The 22,334-nt window shown below is 39.7% G+C and overlaps 1 protein-coding gene across 1 annotated transcript in view; it reads right to left on the reverse strand.

The window, feature by feature from the left end:
• Window positions 1-22,334, reverse strand: part of LOC138006740 (zinc finger protein 721-like) — a 76,508-nt gene that overhangs the window by 16,084 nt on the left and 38,090 nt on the right. The window contains exons 5-7 of the mRNA XM_068853247.1: window positions 8,653-9,434; window positions 392-1,055; window positions 121-139 (exon numbers count right to left, since the gene is read on the reverse strand). Coding sequence (XP_068709348.1) covers window positions 121-139; window positions 392-1,055; window positions 8,653-9,434 — 1,465 coding nt within the window. The remainder of the gene's footprint in view (window positions 1-120; window positions 140-391; window positions 1,056-8,652; window positions 9,435-22,334) is intronic.

Below are 22,334 nucleotides of genomic sequence, written 5' to 3' on the forward strand. Positions count from 1 at the left end.
GAAATGAAACGCTTTTTAAATTTGCAAAGGCAACACCATTATAGCCGAAGAAATAAAACTTTCTCAAACAAAATTCATCAAAAAGCCACCCAACTACTTTAAGTTGATGGCTCCTCAAACGTCATATGATTTTGATAATGTGCAAGAAGAAGCTCCTCGCTGCACAACTCCTCTTGGCAAAGCCAACAGCTGTAATTTTCACCCTGGTTTGAACTATGTTCCTGTCGAGTGCAGGAGCGATGGATCTCTACTTCGTGATCACTTGCACTTGCAGAACGTCGTTGTGCTTTTTCATGTTTCCTGGCACTTTTTTTGTTGCGAAAAAAGTTTCCTTTTGGCTTAGGTATGTAATGCTTCTCTCTAGCATGGACTCTTTTGTGTTTCCTCAAATCTCCTGCATGGCTAAAACACTTGCCACATTGTTTGCATTCATAAGGCTTCTCTCCAGTATGGACTCTTTCATGTGTCCTTAAATTGATTGCAACGCTAAAGCACTTGCCACATTGTTTGCATTCATAAGGTTTCTCTCCAGTATGGACTCTTTCATGTATCTTTAAGCTTCCTGCTTGGCTAAAACACTTGCCACATTGTTTGCATTCATAAGGTTTGTCTCCAGTATGGACTCTTTCATGTGTCCTTAAATTTCCTGCTTTGTTAAAACACTTACCACATTGTTTGCATTCAAAAGGTTTCTCTCCAGTATGGACTCTTTCATGTTTCTTTAAATTTCCTGCTGCGCTAAAACACTTGCCACATTGTTTGCATTCATAAGGTTTCTCTCCAGTATGGACTCTTTCATGTGTCCTTAAATTACTTGCAACGCTAAAGCACTTGCCACATTGTTTGCATTCATAAGGTTTCTCTCCAGTATGGACTCTTTCATGTGTCCTTAAATTGATTGCAACGCTAAAGCACTTGCCACATTGTTTGCATTCATAAGGTTTCTCTCCAGTATGGACTCTTTCATGTATCTTTAAGCTTCCTGCTTGGCTAAAACACTTGCCACATTGTTTGCATTCATAAGGTTTCTCTCCAGTATGGTCTCTCTCGCGTGCCTTTAAATTTCCTGCTTTGCTAAAACAGTTACCACATTGTTTGCATTTATAAGGCTTCTCTCCAGTATGGAATCTTTTATGTGCTCTTAAATGTCCTGCTTTGCTAAAACACTTGCCACATTCTTTGCATTCATTATGCTTCTCTCCAGTATGGACTTGTTCATCTCTCAAAAGACTTTGTTCCTCGTTGAGACAGCTTCTTTTCTGTATACACCAAGTACCCTTGTTGACACAACGGCAGTTTCTTTCCTTAACTGATCTTGACATCATTAACAGATTGTGATTTCACTTAAGACTAAAATGCAAAAGAAAAAAAATTTTTTTCTATTAACAACGTCCAACAGACACTTCAGTCAAAGTCAAGTCATTAATCATCTTTTAACTTACAAAAAACGATTTAGTGTATTAATTTGTTAATAGAAGTTAATGAGTTAATATATATTATACACAGCGATCACGTGTCATATGGTATTCATCGTGCTATCGTTTTGTTCAGTTTCCCGCTCAGTTGCTGATTTGTACCTTTCCATCCGTTTCTCCCTAGGCAGATGTATTTGTCCCAAATGGAAATTATATGTAGCTGCCCATAGATGGTCCACAACCATAGTCATGGCATGTTAGTTATGTACTGTTTAAAAAAAAAAGCAGCATTGTTTTATCGGGTTTAAAAACACGAGGGACAGCCGAGTGTTTTACACCAGATAAAACATGTGCTATGAGTTTTTTGATCAGCTTCAAAAACATTCCACAAAAAGTGTGTCCTTCTGGATTCCGAACTAAGGTTCAAAATGTGATATTTGCCTACAACAAAACAAATTGGGCCTCATTACTAGTCTTTATATAGAGAATTCTAATAAGGAGTGGTTTATCGGGTTTAAAGCCCATGCAGGTGACGTTTTATCAATGTTTAGATAGGCTGTTAGGTTCATAAATTATTAATGAGCTATGAAGATTAAGGCACTCAATCTTTCTTTTTTTTGGGAGGGGGAAGGGTGCATTGTTAAATGAAATAGAACATGTATATATATATCTTTTAATTTTCAGCCTGACAGATTTAAGAACTCACAAAAATTTCTTAGCACAATAACAGGTAGCAGTATCAGTATCAGTGTCATCATCATAAACCTCGTAAACTATACGTAAGACCTACACTGTAAGACCTAAAAGTGCGGGGTCTTAGCTTTCGTAATATGGACACTAAGACGACGTGTTCAGTGGGTCTTAGTTTTAGTAGTACGAAAATTAAGACTCCTCGCAAACAGTGGAAATTACGGGAAAGAAACCTGAGAAAAGTTACCGCTGGTCAGCGATTTGGTTGCTGGATGCTGTCTCCATACAAAGTTTAATTTAAACAGACACATACTATGCCTTAACACGCTTGAATGTTGTGTGACAAAAAAAATGTGACATTTGTCGATCCTTACTTCTTGCCACGGAAACTTAAGATGGGGTCCTTTGAATACGGAGAAACTCAGTCTGTTAACCCTTTTGTTGTAACCACGAAAAATGTGGCACATGAATTATTTTATTATCACAGCTAACAAGTCCACAATTTCGCCGTAAGTCAGGCAAAAAACTGTAAACAGATGTCGTACATGTAGATGGTCAATCTTATTATTATGTCTGATGGGGGACTGAAATTGTTTTACATGTAGGACATAAGTGACTTTCTTTAAGTTTCTCTGCATTTACCTCACTCAAAAGCTTATTTCTCAGCTTATTACAATGATGATATGAAATATCATCTGTTTGGGGTTGGGGGGTACATCGCGCTATTCTGGTACTGTGATGAATCATTTATTACAAACATTGAAATCAGTATAAATGGAAACAAAACATGTCATAACAGAAATTAGTGTATACTAAAACATTGGATAGCGTTGAACACGAGCACTGATTGGCTAATCAGACTCCGGATTCCTTTGCTATTTACCTTCCAGCAATTTGCACGGAATTTGCGTCCTCAAATGTTGTAATCTTTGCAGGAATAAATGAATTAAAAAGATTTTTTTGTGCTATATTATCTCCCTGTTTTAGTATATATACTAAAACAACTATTCACGTCGGTGTGTGTGGCTAGTGGTGGATATTTACCTCGCCGCTTACGTCCCATATGTAAAACTGTTTCAGTCCCCTATTAGACATGATAATAACATTGACCATCTGCAGCATCCGTTTATAGTTTGCGTGACTTACGGCGAAATTATGGACTTGTTAGCTGTGATAACAAATGTGTAATGACAAAACAATTCATGTATCACATTTTTAGTTGTTACAACAAAGGGGTTAATAGATTGAGTTCAGTTTCTCCGTATTCGAAAGACCCTATCATTAGTTTCCATGCCAACAAGCTAGCATCGGCGAATGCCACCATTTTTTTTCAGTCACAAACCATTCAGGCATGTTATGGCGTTGTACGTGTCTCTTTAAATTACACTTGGAAAGCTCACTCCCGAAAAAACATTCTTAGGGAATTTTTTAGCAGTAGCGATCTCTTTTAGAATGATGAGTCTTTCATGCAGCCGCAAAAGGAAAGTCCGGAAACAAAGCTCATCCTCCCGCCCATGCACCAGCACAAAATATATAATATTTTGAACATCCAGCTCCCAAGTCTCTGACTAGCGGTAAGTTTTTCCGGCCTTAGTTTTCGTACTGTGTGGAAATCTAAGACCCAGTCTTTGCTTTTGTACTATGAAAACTAAGAGCCCTGGGTCTTAGGTCTTAGGTCTTAGGTTTTAGTTCGTAACACCCAGGAGTAGCAGTAGCAATAGAAGTGGTAGAGTTTATCTGATAAAACAGGTTGTCAAAAATAGGAAAGACATGAGTCCTGATGTAGACTTGCTATAAAACTAACTACAAAATTATCGTAGAATATAAGTAGTAATAATGCATAATTCAAAGATAATTACATTTCATAAAAATAATCTCAGTATAAATGTCTTTTAAAAGACACCATCACTGTGAAAATCTGTCTCTTTTTAGCGGTGCTACAGCAGTTCAAAGTCGGCCAAAATCCCATACATTTACTGTAAATTTAACCGTGTTTTCCCCCAACCAAGATGGCGCCAAAAACCGTGGAAGGGTCTATTAACTTAAAATTATGAACGTGTGTAACTGATTTCAGTATTTGTCTCTATTAACTCTGCTTAGACTGAAATACTGTTTATATATCATGCCGGTCATTTAGTGATTTGAAAATCTTCACCGGCTGACGGTGATTTCCTAAGCAGCCTGAGGAAAGGGCACATTTAACTAGAGACAGCGCGTCACCCAAGACTTGTTCCCTCAAAATTCCAAGAAAATTACATGACGGGTGGCTTACATCATGCTTAAAAAAATGAAAAACAAAAATTTTATAAAAGCTAACCATTCTTGAACAAGTGCGTAGGCTTACACAGTGTATATCGTTGCTACAAACCCACAAATGGTCAACTTTGCGTGCATTGGAACGTTTTACTCCGTTGATACGCGCTTCTAAAAGGGCCACCATCATCATTTCCGAGAAGGAGACAGGCCCACAACGTTTTAACGATCAGGCTCTAATAGACTGATCTCTCACCTGAAATGGACAAACAAACAGTCTTTATCTTACCTTCTGTATGGGATTTTTCGCCCACAACAGCTCGAATCATCTCAAACTCGTAGTTTTCTTGCAAGGAAGCAGTGCCAATTCTGGCCAGCGGATTTTAAATAAAGGACGGTAGATACGTTTTGTATGGGGACATATATTGTACCGTATACATTATACGGACCTTACTTATCCTGCTTAGCTTACTTAGACGCTTGGGCTGCTTGAAGAAATTCTTCTTTCGGTAGGTACGTTATGTAGGGGAACATTTCTATATCATTGAATGACGTTTACTAACATTTCCAGAATTACCCTTCCGATTGTTGCAATTCATTAAAAAATACCTTAATACTCTTTATTTGGCCTCCAAAATTGTTTCCAGTTTCTCTTGGAACTTACAATGGAGAAAATAATTTTGGAGAGCAAACAAAGAGTAAATTAAATTAAGATTGCTAACTAATCTCTCAATTACTTTTTTTGCTAACATGAGGTATCCAATCAAAGAGCAGGTGGTCCCGCGGATTGTCTGAGTGGTCCTGGTGGCAAGGGTCATCGTCCTAACCGAGAGATTACGGTCATCATTGTGGTTGTGGTGGTCACTCGTCCGCAGTCATTGTGGCTATGGATGATCATCATGCATAGTGCCCATGGTACTCCAGATGTTTACGGTGGTCCCGGTAGTCATGGTAGCCACGTTGTTCCCAGTGATCACGACAATCGTTGTAGTCACGGTCGTTATAAGTGGTGAAGATTGTGATGGTGATCATGGTTGTAATGTGTCCATTGTCATAGGTCATTCTTAATAAGAGCAAACCGAGGTCGCTTTCCTGCAATTCTTTTGGTATTTGCGTTTGTTAGCCAAAATGAAATATCTAATGAGAAACCTGCCTTGGAAAAAAATCCAAAAACACAAGTAGTTGTTAAAGCTTTCAGGCTATTTTGATTGACTTTACCATCAAGAACTGGGGAACTAGCCTTGCATAATTTTATTATTCACAAAATGTTGCATAAATTAAACTCTTCGAAACGCATAAATTATAAATTTACGTGTCTGTTCGCTTATTGACCATAAAAATTAGCCAATAAGCGCGCGAGAATTTTGCAGTCATTGTAAGAAATGCTGTTTACAGACGCAAGATTACAATCTGCAGATTACATCTCTTCTCTGAGTGTTATTGCGTGTTACAATGCTACCGGAAGAGAAAAAGAAAGAGAGAAGAGAAAGAAAGTCCTTGGAAAGCCCTCTCTCGAAAAAACATTCTTAGGGGATTTTTTAGCAGTAGCGATCTCTTTTAGAATGATAAGTCTTTCATGCAGCCGCAAAAGAAAAGTCCGGAAACAAAGCTCATCCTCCAGCCCATGCACCAGCACAAAAAATATAATATTTTGAAGCAAGAATACAGTGATTTAGTGTCTGCCCATCAGTCGACCTAACGTGGCAACAGTATAAGAGTTTTCTTGAATTTAACAAGATCTGTTCTCGTGTTTTTTCATACCATCAAGACTAAGGCTATGAGAGACTAAGAGGTGGTCTAATATTTGCTTCTCGCTTTTGCAAAGGGTGGAGCGATCACTGCTTTTATGCCATCTCGGTATAAGCTCACTTGAGTGGGTAATATGTTCTGTAAAATCTTATACTGAAACATTTGAAGCTTTACTCATTGGATGCCAGCACTTTTTGCATTCCACCTGGTAACTACCTTCAACTATATTGGTCTAACTCAAGTTTCATTCTTTTAAATTTTTGTACTTTATAACGAAAGTAGTAATTTCATTTTAAAGTGGTTAATCATTTCCTTTTAAGATAACTGTTGCACACAGGTAATGCAATTTCTTAAAGAAATGTTTGTAAATAGCCAACACTTCAACTGCTATCAGTACTAGTGGGTTATTCACGAAGGGGTGAAGTGATCCTCGCTCTCATCCTGACAACTTAAAGCAATTTTCTCTCATAGACACCCACATTTGACGCCCAGTCAAGGAATCGAACCCAGGCCACATTAGTGGGAGGCGAGTTCTCTCACCACTGCGCCATCCCTGCACCGCAGAGTAAAACTTGTAGATGATTTAACTCTATTTGACCCCAGACGATTTTACTCCTCAGTGGGGGTCGCCACGGTGGTGAAAAGGTCAATAAATGACATAGCTCCTACTAACCTCCAACAACTCAGTGGTAAAGCATCCGAATTACACGTAATAATCGAAAGTTCGAAGGTTTCACTCTTGCAATGGAGCACTCGGATATTCCCCGAGCATCTATCGAAGTAATTAAAGTGCATGCACCACCGACTTGTGAAGGTATTTTAAGACATTCACAAGTGTATAACTACTCGAAAGAAGTCAACCCTAAAAGGAGGCGATATATGGGTAACTGATCAGGTACTTCAACTATGACTTTGATTACGTCATAAAAATATCCTTGGTTTCGCTTGCCTTGTACGGTGTTGTTTCAGATTCAGTAATATATATATAAAAAAAAAAAACCCGAAAGAGCAGAAAAAAGACCTATGTCTTCCCCGTGTACCCAAATTAAAAGACTTTTTTGACTGTGACAAGAAAATCTTTTTGATACTTGTCTTTTCGATATGCAACTGCCGGGATTGTTTGTGAGGACCGCAGTCATTCTCGCCTAGTACTCTGCACGCTTGTTGAAGAAACTCCAGTGAAAAATTTATTTCACTTTACCACACGGTTTTATTCACTAACCCAAAATCAAACTTGTGTACTGATATATTGGTAGAACAAGGCTGTGAGCTTAACGGACATGAATTTGAGATGTTGTCAAATGACGTTTCCGTCTATGACTCCCTTTGGTACCTAAGGAATCTTTGCTTTAACTAGAAATTCTTTATAATCTTGTCTTTTCTTGTAATGAACAACAACAATAACAAGATTTAAATGCTAACATTTACGTCTATATGATTTATTTTGGATTTCATAATCCTAAAGAAAGGTTCGTAAAGTGAAGTTGATATGGTGGCAATGCACACTTGACCTTAGAAACAGAATGTGACTGCCTGGAAATTTGCCAAAGTAAGGAAACAAGTTTTTCCTCCAGGAACACTTCGATATGCAACAATCTGGTGGTTAACATGCATTTGCGAAAAATGGTTTAAGTTTGGCACGACTTAAGAGAGGTGATATGCTTAGTGGTCCCGAGGTCGTTAGTATTTCCCGTTGATTCCTCTCGGGAACCATTGACGGTGTCAAAATCAAAACATATAGCTCACTGGCAAATATCCCAGTATTAGTAAGCATCACCGATAGGAAATCTCGAGATGCGCAGAACGTATGCGCATTAACAATAGTAGGCACCGTCCTTAAGCTGCTTGGGGTTAAAGAGGCCCGTTGGTTACAAAAAGTCGTTGTTTCTAGGGCACCTTTTAAAATACTATTTTGAAAACACAAAAAAGGGCATTTACAATAGCTTGAACTGGTATAACCCCCCCCCCCCCCCCCCCCAAAAAAAAAAAAAAAAGCAAAAAAAAAAAGCTGTGTTTAGCTATTTAAACTATGGTCTAATTTTCAACGCACCTTAGAAAGGGCTCAACGCATATGGCGGCGAAGTAACGTCCAACGAAACCTAACAACGAGGAAATGGAACGCATCACCATTATAGCCGAAGAACTAAAACTTTCTCAAACAAAATTCATTAAAAAGCCACCCAACTACTTTAAGTTGATGGCTCCTCAAACGTCATATGATTTTGATAGTGTGCAAGAAGAAGCTCCTCGTTGCACAACTCCTCTTGGCAAAGCCAACAGCAGTAATTTTCACCCTGGTTTGAACTATGTTCCTGTCGAGTGCAGGGGCGATGGATCTGTACTTCGTGTTCACTTGCACTTGCAGAACGTTCTAGTGCTATCTCATGTTTCCTGACACTTTTTTGTTGCGAAAAAAGTTTCCTTTTGGCTTACGTTTGTAAGGCTTCTCTCTAGCATGGACTCTTTCATGTGTCCTTAAATGTTCTGCTTGGCGAAAACACTTGCCACATTGTTTGCATTCAGAAGATTTTTCTCCAGAATGCACTCTTTCATGTGCCCTTAAATTACTTGCAACGCTAAAGCACTTGCCACATTGTTTGCATTTATAAGGTTTCTCTCCAGTATGGACTCTTTCATGTATCTTTAAATTTCTTGCATATCGAAACCATTTGCCACATTGTTTGCATTTGTAAGGCTTCTCTCCAGTATGGACACTTTCGTGTCTCCTCAAATCTCCTGCTTGGCTAAAACACTTGCCACATTGTTTGCATTCATAAGGCTTCTCTCCAGTATGGACTCTTTCATGTGTCCTTAAATGTTCTGCTTGGCGAAAACACTTGCCACATTGTTTGCATTCAAAAGATTTTTCTCCAGAATGCACTCTTTCATGTGTCCTTAAACTACTTGCAACGCTAAAGCACTTGCCACATTGTTTGCATTTATAAGGTTTCTCTCCAGTATGGACTCTTTCATGTATCTTTAAATTTCTTGCATAGCCAAAACATTTGCCACATTGTTTGCATTTGTAAGGCTTCTCTCCAGTATGGACTCTTTCGTGTCTCCTCAAACTTCCTGCTTGGCTAAAACACTTGCCACATTGTTTGCATTCATAAGGCTTCTCTCCAGTATGGACTCTTTCATGTATCTTTAAGCTTCCTGCTTTGCTAAAACACTTGCCACATTGTTTGCATTCATAAAGTTTCTCTCCAGTATGGACTCTTTCATGTGTCCTTAAATGTCCTGCTTGGCTAAAACACTCGCCACATTGTTTGCATTTGTAAGGTTTCTCTCCAGTATGGACTCTTTCATGAGTCTTTAAATGTCCTGCTTGGCTAAAACACTTGCCGCATTGTTTGCATTTGTAAGGCTTCTCTCCAGTATGGACTCTTTCAGGTATCTTTAAATTTCCTGCTTCGCTAGAACACTTGCCACATTGTTTGCATTCATAAGGTTTCTTTTTAGTATGGTCTCTCTCGTGTGTCTTTAAATTTCCTGCTTTGCTAAAACAGTTACCACATTGTTTGCATTTATAGGCTTCTCTCAAGTATTTACTTTTTCATGTATCTTTAAATTTCCTGCTTCGCTAAAACACTTGTCACATTGTTTGCATTCATAAGGTTTCTCTCCAGTATGGTCTCGCTCGTGTGTCTTTAAATTTCCTGCTTCGGTAAAACACTTGCCACATTGTTTGCATTCATTATGCTTCTCTCCAGTATGGACTTGTTCATCTCTCAAAAGACTTTGTTCCTTGTTGAGACAGCTTCTTTTCTGTATACACCAAGTACCCTTGTTGACACAACGGCAGTTTCTTTCCTTAACTGATCTCGACATCATTAAAAGATTGTGATTTCACTTAAGACTAAAATGCAAAAGAAAAAGAAGTTATTTCTATCAACAACGTCCAACATACTCTTCACTCAAAGTCAAGTCATTAATCATCTTTTAACTTACAAAAAACTATTTAGTGTATTAATTTGTTAATAGAAGTTAATGACTTTATATATATTGTACACAGCGATCACGTGGTCATATGGTATGAATGGTGCTATCGTTTCGTTCAGTTTCCCGCTGAGTTGCTGATTTGTACCTTTCCGTCCGTTTCTCCCTAGGCAGATGTATTTGTCCCAAATGGAAATTATATGTAGCTGCCCCGCGATGGCCCGCAACCATAGTCATATCGTGACCATCGCATTCATTAATAGGAAGTTAAGAAAAAGACAATCAAACACGGTACATACAATAAACCATATTCATATTCTCAGTATTGGACTGGAACAAGCTTGCAATGGAGGCTAATGCGGGGAAATCTTTTCAAATGGAAATACTTTTTAATATATTCCCCCACATTAGCCTCCATTGCAAGCTAGTTCCAGTCCAATACTGGAATACGAATATGTTCTATTTTGTTAAGTGTTCTAAGAAATTACGGAGTTAGTGACGCGAAGAAAAGAAAACTTCTTAAAGATAATCCGATTTAGCAGAAGAAAATAAACGTCTTAATAATTAGAGTTAACAGAAGATATTAACTTTAAGCAACAAGATACCAAATACAAAATGTGCGCATGTAACTGCTATATTTCCGATAAAGATGTCAAACAGCAATTCAAAGTGTTGTAGTAAGCAAAGTTTTTTCTTCAGTCTTCTAATCATCCAATAGACCTTTTCGGCTTGTACATTTTGTTTTCCCAACCAGATCATGTGATAATACTCAGGCTTGGTCCTTTGTGTTTGTTTCATTAAAAAGAGTACATGCAGGCATATTAATGCTTGCATGCCCTCATTTTAATGAACAAAACGAAAGCCAAAACCTCCGGAGTATTATCACATGATCTGTTTAATGTACAAGTCGGAAAGGTCTATTGCTGGCACTGTGTGTAAATTTCATGACAACGACCTAGTTATGTTAAGTGTACATAGCCCTTTTAAAATGGTTAATTTCCAAAACAGAAAATATCAGTTTTGCGTGAACACTAAACCTAAAGGAAAAATAAAACTGTACTTATTAATCTCAATAAAATCAATCGCTGTATGCTCGATTTCACGGACGTGGCTGAAATTTACAACATGCCTCCCTGAAAATGCACGAAGCGACCAATACATTCGATTTTTGTCGCAATGGAGACAAAAATTTATTACTAGCCACGACAATGATGTATTTGTCTTGTGTCCAAAACGACCGCCATACTTAATTAGTTTATATTCGGCAACATACATTTTAACCAGGTCTTTTAAAGGGTTTCCCTAGCCGACAACAGGGTGTCATCTTATGAAACAGTAATATAAACAGTGTACTCGCTTAATATTTACTCCCTTAACATTGATAACAAGACGCCAAGTCCGCGTTCACTCGGGATACTCTTAACGGCATGGAGATTTTTTACAGTACAAGATTTGAGAGAAATTGCTTGGAAGTTTCCTTGAGGACAAGTATGAAAACTGAAACCTTCACACCATGGTGATTGAAAACACCAATTTCCTTTGAACTGAAACTCGTAGCTAGTGTAAAAGTAAGTATTTCTATTGGTCTGCGTTTGAATTCTTCTAATTGAAGGGTTTTTGTGGTTTGTTATCAGGGTTTTCTAGGTGTTTCAGTAGTCCTCCGGAATATTCCCATCGAGTTACCAGGCTATTTAAGCAGCTAGCAAATTTTGGTTGTTCTCTCACTCTCGCAATTCAACACTGACGTTCTCAGCTAGTTCCCCCACCCCACCCTCTTGATTGTACAGATTTTTTCTTTTATTTGTCCTTTTCTTTGTCCGTTCAGAATTTGCTGGAAATACCGCCAACAGGTGCTTCCGGTGCGGTTGGTTTGGTCACGGGGCTGAAGCATGTAAAATCGGTGGGTCCAAGGCCTTCCATCGAACAAAAGTACCTCCTTTACTACCCCTCATGCTCGGTCAGGAGCAGGAATCACCTACGATGGTTTTTCCTAATTAATATATGGTACAGGTAACAAATCTTCCATTACATCTAAGCGAGTACCAGGAATTGTCTGAGCTCAAAGTTCATTTGCCCGTGAAAGAGAATTTAAGGAGAAGTATTGGTTGCTAATAGATATTTCAGTTTTGTGCATGCAGATAATCGTATTGAATTGGAAATCCAATGCGTTCCTCGAACTGATCTTTTATTAGTCGTCTTATTGACAATGGCGATTGACAGTTTGGTGATGCCCGTTTCCAGCTGTATCTAGAGCATTAAGGGAGAAAACATTTTACGTTCTTCCATATAAAAAGGGGAAGGATGCTCGCCGCCTCGCTTAGGGGTGTAAATTTCGGATTTTGTTCTCAGTTAGGGTGTTCTGGGCAAAACGCAATCATATATAGCCGTGAAGGTCTCCTTTAGGGTTGCGCGCCAAGAAATATAAAAGGGTATGTGTACATTTTTATATTTCTCACGAAGGTTGAAAGTATTAGATGATAATGTCTTTGCCCTCATTAAAAATCACCATATTTTTTAGTTATCTGTCTTCTAATACCGTCTCTTTTAGGGGTCAAAAAGCCTGGGCAACGACCAGATTGGTCTCATTTGAGACTTAATTTAAAATTTCCGACGAGCATCCCTCCCCTTTTATATGGCGGCAGGAGTCGAGTAATGGCAGAAATCAATTGGTTTCCTTCTCAGCATAATTCTATTTGTTAAACCCAAAGCTGAGGAATTGCACAGTTTTCAAAGCTTTCCCAGCAACTGAAGTGAAGTTTGGTGTAAAGCTCCCCATTACACGTTGGCTCGAAGATATGAATTTATGTTCGAGTGGCAAGAACAATATCTCACGAGTGGGCGAAGCGAACGAGTGAGATATTGTTCTTGCCCAGAACATAAATTCATATCTTCGAGCTTACGTGTAATGTTCTTTTTATTATATGGAGACTAAATATTGAATATTTCCGATTTTATTGGGTTTGAAAGTAGTCAAGTTTACAAATACGGCTGGGCTTTATAGCAAACAAGATTTCTTTAAAAACTTTTATGTCGTACAAGTTTTCTTCTTCGTGTTCTCGTTTTTCCAGATCTGTAAACTCTTTAACTCTTCGTCGCTGTTGGACGCAAGCCTGTCGCCATGCTTTTATTCTAAACAACAAACGCGACGCGAGAAACCAAGTCAACAAAAGCAAAAGGGGGAAATCGTGACGTCATTGAACGATACGACACTCACAAAGGTGACACACGGAAAATACGCCACTCGGGTCCCGGATGAAGTGGCGTATGGAATCTAAGAGTGGTTTAATTCCAGTAAAATACTCTCCTCCATATAATAAAAAAGGGGATGTGTACATTTTTATATTTCTTCACGAAGGAGAAAGTATTAGATGATAATGTCTTTGCCATCATAAAAATCACCATATTTTTAGTTATCTGTCTTCTAATATCATGGGTCTCTTTTAGGGGTCAAAAAAAGCATGGGCAACGACCTGATTTGTCTCATTTGAAATTTAATTTAAAATTTCCGACGAGCATCCCTCCCCTTTTTATATGGGGCAGGAGGCGAGTAATGCCAGAAAACAATTGGTTTCCTTCTCAGCATAATTCTATTTGTTAAACCACAAGCTGAAGAATGGCACAGTTTTCAAAGCGTATCCCGACAAGTGAAGCTTTGGTGTAAAGCTCGCCATTTTTAAATCTGGCTTCAGCATAAAATCTCAAAGTACATATGCACTCGCCAACTTGTCCTTTGCGTTCGTCTACCTTTTTTTTTCCTTCTGAGATACTCTCGAAAAACAACGTTGAGTTGCAACTTTTGTTCCTTTCTTAGTATTCCCGCCTGTTTTTTTGATCAACTAAAGGTGTCACGCATTCTTGGCTTGATCGGGGAACGATCTTCATTTTCTCACAAACGAGCGTCTGGTTTCATGGTTGGCCGCATGAGCATAATATTATTTGCAGAAAAGGGAAAAAACGATTAGTGTGAATGCATTGAATTCATTTGCCTTGTATGCATAATGAACTACGGACCTCGTGCGGAATGTTACTTCCGAATCACCTTGTGGCGCGAATCGTCACGGGGCGAATCGTCTCGGGGCGAACCTTCTGATACCAGATTTAAATCTCCCGTCGGTTCCTCTTGACTTGCCTTCTTTTTCATACAAAACACCTTCCAGCAGACTGATCGCTCACTTGGCAAATACAGCAATTAACTTTCTACCTTCTTTAAGAGGAGTTCCCATCACAACCATATTATTAAGCTGGGCTAGATTCTAGAATATGCCCGGCCACTAAAATCGTGGAACTTAAAAAACCTGCTCCCGAGGTCCCGACGTTATCTATTTCTTACAGTCCGTATTAAACGCGGACAGCCAGACAGCAGGCGGGGAGCATGCGGATCTCACGGGTATATAAATGAGGGACGCTGAAGGTTGCAGACTAGGGCACAAAAAACCGCTGTGGAAAAAAAGGCACAGAAGGAGAGAATCGAAGTACGAAATGGCGACGGGTTTTGACGGAACGTCATGCAACTGAAGTCCGACTACAGAATGATGAAAAAAAAAATGGTTTTCGCGTCATAATTATAAACTATAGCGTTTTAAAGTGGATTTTGTTGGTTGTCTCAAACGGTGACGATCAATAGCTCAAGGTTTTAGTTGAAATTGGAAAAACGTTTTGTATGTTGTATTTATTAGAGGTAAGACACGAAAGTAATTAAATGAAAGTCCTTCGAGGGTCACATCGTTATGTTTGTTTATGAGATAAATTTGGAAGGACCTTCAGTGGGAGATGCTGATGATTCAACATTGTTTTATTTTGACACCTGGAGATCCTGAAACATCAACATAAGCATAACTGAAAGCGTGGCTATATATTGAACCTCACGCAAAGCGAGACTAAAACTATCTCGACCCGATCTGCCAAGCGTTATTACTGGGTTGCAAGCCTCACCACACAGTTGGAAATTAGGGTTAGATGTTCAGCGCATTTTTTTTTTTTAGTATTTTTTTCCGTGTTCGGTTTAAAAGTCTTGCCTGTCACTCCCCTGGTAAGTCGGTTTTGTTCTTTGTGCATAGGAGTCTTCTGAGCGTATTTTTCTTAGGATCGAAAGAGAGGTAGTGGAACACTGCGTATAGATTTCTGTGGTGGACCACAGTAGAATCATTAACTTAGCTGCAATGGGCGTCGAAAAGGTCATGACCGCGAATGGCGTTTAGTGGATCCTTAAAACCAAAATATACCTTCATGGAGCTCAATAATGGAAAGTCAGTTGGAATATTAAACTAGGCAGGAATCTCAAAAAACGCGACGAGTAATGGACTTCGACAACAATCTATCGCCCGTCGAGACGAGATCAATAGGTCAAGCTGTATTGTACCTGCAATAATCAGAGTACCATGGTAATTTGCCACAGTATTGAGTTTTTGTCTTCACCGCACCGCAATGAAATAGGAAGAGGTTTTCGGCCTCTAAGGAAGCAAATATGTTGGTTGTTTCAATAAAATTTTCGCTGGAAAAGGAATTCTGTGGTATTTTCTGGCTTGTGAATTATAATATCCCTTGTGTATTGAATTTTCGAGCTTAAGGTTGAAAATGTTGAGTATGGGAGAGAAGTTTTTTAGTATTGGCTCTGTAAGCAGGAATAGGGTTCACAGGGCCTGTTGGAAGCGTGCTTGAGTTTTCAACAAAATGAGCCCCAAAATCAGTTGAACAACTTGTTGACCGCAGATGAATAATAAAGTAGCTGCTATTTCCAAAATGATGGAATCACTGGTGATAACTAACGTCGTACGCGTCTTGCGACGAGTACACATTCTTGACCTTGGCAATAACCAAGAGTTGGGCGATTGTGATCTTGTTTTTGATCTTCGCTCATTTCATTGTCAAACTTTATAAGCACTTCACAGAAAAAGAAAACTTTCAAAAACCCCAGGTATCTTGCCATCATTTGATCACAGATGCTTCACTGTTTGGGCGAAGTAAACATGCCGCGGTAACTTAATCACGGCGCCCACGCTCGAATTGCCGGCCATGTCACTTTCGATTTTGCAATTTACTTGAACATAGCACAAAAATCTCCGAAAATGTTTGTCGCTGATCGATAACTTTTTATATGCTACATTCCACGGTTCAAAATTAATGTGGTTGTGGTTCATGACCGTAAATATTTTATTCTCGATCGACCGTCCGGGAAGAAACTTGCCATTACTGCTCTTTCTGAAAACTTGTGTATCAATGGTTACTTGCTTTTTCATCAATATTTGTTGTGCATTAACGCAAGGCTAACAGAATCTGTACCGTTGCTGAGTTCGCGCATTTGTTAGCGTTTTAATAGTATTTTCGGTCAGGATGTTTCTGTTTCTTCTTTTGAGGGGTACATTGTTTTGGTCTTCCCATCCAAAACACTAACCCCGCCTGGCAGGGTGTTAACTTCAGTGAACTAAAGCTGTCAGATGCTCAGACGGGCACACTTTGTGTGGTATAAAAAGAAGTTGTGAGGCAACTGGACACATTATCAACATGTCAGCCCAGAGAGACATGTTTCATTCGCTTATCTTTTATTTGTTATTCTTCAGAGACTGGAATGCTGTATTTTCATACCACACAATTCATAGACATTTCGTCGAAAAGTCCTTCGGTCCTCAGATACGCGCCAGGAAAACGAACTCTCGCGACTTCGTCGCTCGCTCATCCACTTTCGCGTACGAAAAATCACGCGATTCGCTCGCCGAAACATTTTCTCCTGGGATTATCGTGAGTGTCGACTTGTGGCAAGTCTACACAATTCGCAGTGGCCTTATGGATTTTCTGGTTAGCACGTACCACAGGCAAACCCAAGTGTATGCTTCACAGAAGCATCTCGTTTTCCCACGAAAAATGCAAAAATATTGTTTACTCATTGCGAATCCAGTGCACATGACGTCATGTGCCTTGCCAATCATTTACATATCCTTAGGAAAACAGATACCACTGGTATGATGTTGGGACGGGGGTCTCTTTATCTAATTTAGCAAACTTTATGTTTTGTTGCTATTGATAAAAACTTTTTGTTTCGCCCTCAGTGTCGCACGGGTCCGTCTGTAAACACGCACTCGACCAATGAGAGAACAACTGTCATAGTCATGTCCTGATTTACGCATACACACTACCGGACTTATCTGAAGGCCTCTTACGCAGACATTGGGAGTATAGGCATATAGATGCCATCACAGTTCTGAGACAGCCTTACTAAAGGTCCGTTAATGACCATCCTTCTTAAACATGGAATATAGGCAACATGTTACTCTTCTCGTGCTGTTAGATCTCAAGTGCTGCGTTCGACACAGTGAATCATGAAATTCTACTTGAGAGCATAACGTCGAAGATTGGTATCGGATGGTACAGTTAACTATCATAGTTTTGCTCCTACTTATCGGGTCGATCGCAGCGGGTAGCTTGTTGGATATAAACTATTCGAAGTCATTCCATCTTGACTGTGGCGTTCCGCAAGGGTCCTGTCTTGGCCCCAGATGTTATTTAACATCTAGTGTAGCAGTTTATATTGATATCGTTGAGGTTCACCTACCTGAATTTCATTCCTACGAGCAGTGGTTGACCGATTCTCCGCTATTACCTTTCATTCAGCCCGAGAAACTCTTTGTGTCAAGATGCTGCTGTGAGTGCCATGGATAGGCCTGCATTGCTGACATCAAGAAATGAGTCTCAGCACAATAGTCTCGTATGTTGAAACGACGATAAAACTGACTTTATTATGATCGGAACTCGTCAGCAATTAGTCTAAAGTCAATGTAAACTAGGCATTACGAACGTGGGAAAATCATTCTGATAACCCAAGTCCAGATCTGTTAGGAATCTGGGTACTCAGGTTCAAGGATACATTTGATATGTCCCAACATGCGACCAATCCTTTGTCAGTGCATCATTCTTCAGTTACACAATATAAGGACGCATAAGGAAAATATTTAACGCCAGGGGAGAAAGGCGGCCCGACCGGCAACACTGGTGCACTCTTTTGTCAAATGCAGAATCGATTTACTGCAATAGCTTATTGTATGGTCTACTCTGGACTACCAGTTATCCATAGCTTCAAAGGGTCCAAAAACTCGGCCCGCCAGATTAGTTTTATGAGGAAAGTATTAATTCTGTCACCTTACCCCATTATTGGATGAAAACTTCATTGGCGTTCCCATAATCATACAGAATCAGGTTCCCAAAATAGCACTTTTAACGTACAAGGCAATCAGTGGCCTTAGCGCCGTCCTACATAAGTGATCTTATTTTCCATCTAAGAACACCGGAGGTTGCAAATTAACTTCTTTGCGATTGGCACACGAATTACTTTTAACTATTTTCCTTTTACGTAAGTCTTTGTATTCTACACTGTGGATGACCATTCTTTTAGTTATGGCTGCTCCTTCGCGTTTTGGAATTCATTCCTTCCTTCATTAGGGATAAGCCCACCACAATTAACAATTATTTTAAGAGACCTTTCAACTTAAAACTTATTATTTTAAATTAGGCATATTTTTTAGTTTACAGGAATTAAACAATTTTATTGCACTTGTGAATAATGTAATTAATCTTAAGTTAACTTACAAATCTATTTAATGAACATATTCTTAGTTTATATGAATGATAAAGTTTTATTGGTATTTTAATCCATTGTTATAGCCGCCTGCCGGGTTTTTTTTTTTTTTGTGGGTTTTTTTTTTTTTTTGGTTTTTGATTTCATTCTGTCATGAAGCATGCGCTATATAAGTTTTAAGTTATATATTATTCTATTCTTATTATTATTAGTATTATTATTATTATTATTATACAGATTGCGTTGACGGGCCAAAACACTCTTTCGTGTGTGTTTGAATCCATCCGAGGGCCATCATGGCTCGGGGACTATGACACAAACCAACAGTCAGAGGAGCTTCTTTAATGTAAAAGATAAAAAATACGAAGGAGTTCAAGTTTATTCCAAAAGTGTTGCCATTCTTCCCCATAACATTGTTCCCACTCCCTCCCGTGTGTTTGACTTGATTTGCGGCGTAATTGTTGATTTCAAGTTCAAAAGTCACAGATTAGTGCTCCTGCGTGAGAACGACTAGACACCTTGAATAAAGTTTCCTTCCCTTTCCTTTCTTTTTCCTTTTTAAATTCGTGAGTTAAAATACCAATTCTATTTCGTCATAGGATTACGTCATAAGGATCATGTGAGATATGCGCAAGCAGATCGAGGGTTCAGGTGCCCGCGTAATATTTGAGTGTCGGTCGAAATTTAAAAGCTAGGTGAGAAACTGGATTTGTGATGAAATCCTGCCTTCTGACGCAAATGACACGGCTTTTGTTGGATGATCCCATGGCGCGAGCGAGGACAACGAGGAAGAAAGAAACTGCCAAAAGGTTTTAAAGAATTAAGCCAAAAGTCCAACGAGCATGTCCGCATCCATGTGTCCATGGAAAACATCGTTTTTAAGCGAATAAGACGGGATTACCCGGTCTGAAGCAGAGGAACCGGGAAACAACCGAGGACGCAAAAGCATGACGCGGAACATGGAAAGGATGCTGAAAGCGATCTCAGTAGTGACAGGCGACCGCGCCCGAACCCGACGACGAACGAACCGATCTTAAAACGACCAGCAGCACCCAGGTCGACACGCCAAAAGGGGTTTTATAAAACAAGCGTCTGCAGATGCTCGACACGAGGATGACGCCTTTGCTGACCGAAATTTTCTCAAGATTTTCGATCCAGACGAGGACATTGGTGGAATATTAATCAGACAACTTGCTGACATTATCACCAAAACGTTGGTTGCTAACTTAGCGAAACCAAAAACGAAAAGGAAAGATGGAAAAATAAAGGCGACGGGAAAAACTGCGGAACCAGGCTGATTGTTCCTTCGTGTTAACACGGAGATTTGGGACAAAACTAGACAACAAAACCAGACAACAGGACATTCGCGCCTCGTTCAATAAAAAGTCAAACGCAAAACGTCGGGGCTATTTTGGCTCTGTCCACACGAAACGCTATGTGCTAATTGAGGCAGAAAAAAAAAAAAAAACTGCCGGAGCTTGATAAGCTAGTAAAACTAAATACAGATGCGTTAGCGCACTGCTAGGCATACGCGTCGTGTGAGCTATCGTTGCGGCGTCATGACGCCATTATCACTTTGCAGAAAGACATACAGCCAGTTTTATGTGCCTTGCACGTACCGGTAACGGCGCTATTTTTTTTTGGCGATAATCTGCAATGTCGAGATTAAACGGACATTCGGGGCCTCGAACAAGATAAGGGAAAACCACTTTCCGGAACGACATAACGACCAAGGAAAAGCCGGCCGCTTTTCGCAATAACAACAAGCTGTCTCGGCTAACAGCCAACGACGAGGACAAAAATGTTTTGTGCAAAGGCCGCTACTGGAGAGCCGTACCCGCCAAATCATTCCACCAGTTAAAGATAAACTCACAAAGAGAGGAATCAGGGGAAATCAGTGGCAGTCAAATACAGCAGATGAGTTGTTTTTCAAAACTTACAGGTAAGCAATTTAGCCGCGACTATGTCGAAGGTGATAAATTATTTTATATTGAAGGACGCGCGCTTCCGTTCACAAGCTGGCCAGTTGCCGTAGACCGTGCGAATGGCGCAAACATAACTTCTGCCGCAGAAGTCTTGTGAGCACAGTTGCGGGGCGAAAGGAAAATTGAGTTTCACCTCTCCCCCGCATCAGACATGTTTCAAACGCAGAAAAATAAGTGTTATTGCGCCAGAAATTCAACATTTATTGGCCCAAAGAAGTTGTTGTGAGTTTGTTTCGCGCAGGGTGATTTATCTCCCCCATATTTCTCCGGTCCCAACGTATGATGGGTCACATAGAGTAATCATGAATCTGACAAGTTTAAATAAATAATGTGGTGTGTAGGCAATTTAAGATCGTATTCAATTGGACTGATCTTAGGTTAATGTAACCAACTTGTTCTATGTATCTGTGGATTTACGGAATGTGCCTCTAATGTTATTGGCACACTAAACATGCTGGGCAAATCTCGGTGTTGTTGTTCACCCTAAAAAATCAGTTTCATACCACACAAATTATAGTATATTGGGGTTCGTTTGAAACTCAATCCATTGGGACAGTATCACCTACGTTAGACAAGGCAAACAAGTTGAAGACAGTTGTAACTCAAAATTCTGTACTAGTTAAAAGAGAAGTGGATTCGTGAGTGGCACAAGTTGTGGGCCTCATATATCTCGTTCTCCGGGGGTAATAATGTATGACCCTCTGCATTTCGCATTATAGAACATGAAAAATCGTTAATGCCCTTACACAAAAAGCGGTAGAATTTGATGTTTTTATGCAGCTTGACACCATTTGCTAGAGAGGCAGCTTCAGGAGTAGATCGCTTGTATAGATACGCAGTCAATAAAAAGACAGACGCTGACCCCCAAATCACCATTCGTACTGATGCATCTACCCAAGGATGGGGGTGCGCAGTAAATGACCTCTCTACCGGGGGCTCTGGACAGCTACAGAGAAGTAAATCCATATCAACTGTCTTGAATTATTGGCTTAGACGCTTATAGACAGCTAGTATCAGCATGACAAGCTCAGGAGTCCTGGTTGATCACACAAACAGTTCAGGTTATAGGTACTAAAATGGGCACCAGTCATTCGGACTACGTGTGAATTCCTAGTTAAAACTACTTGGGGGACTGGGGTATTGCAAATACCTATGGATCACTGTTGCCTGAATTCCGGGGCAAGAGAACATTGAGGGCAGACTCTGAAACTCGAAAATCTAGCGCGTAACACAGAACAACAAAACATTATTTCAGCAATCGTGTGCACAACTTTGTTTTACCCCGAATCTTGATCTGTTTGCCTCTCGCATTAATTATCAAGTCACGCCATATATTTCATATTCATCCAGACCCGGAAGCTTTTGCTGTCAACGCTTTTCACTGACATGGAGTCACTACAAGTTTTATGCTTTTCCTCCATTTTTAAAAATAATTGATTTTTTTTTTGCGTCCTACAGAAGCTTCGCAAGGAACAATCCGACGGGATTTTGGCTATACCCAAGTGGCCCACCCCAGATATGGTGGCCAGTGGCAATGAACGATTGCTAGGTACTGGCACCAGTGGTTCTTGCTCGGCGACCGATACCGAGGACATTATATCTGTCCAGTCACTCAAACGAAAAAAACACCACATTCACCAGAAACCATCCCAACTGATGTGCCACTTATCCGGAAACAACTGCAAAACAGACGGCTTTTGTAAAACAGGTACCAATAACCATGGAAGCATCTTGGAG

Source organism: Montipora foliosa, chromosome 6, assembly GCF_036669935.1.
Source record: "Montipora foliosa isolate CH-2021 chromosome 6, ASM3666993v2, whole genome shotgun sequence".
Lineage (NCBI taxonomy): Eukaryota > Metazoa > Cnidaria > Anthozoa > Scleractinia > Acroporidae > Montipora > Montipora foliosa.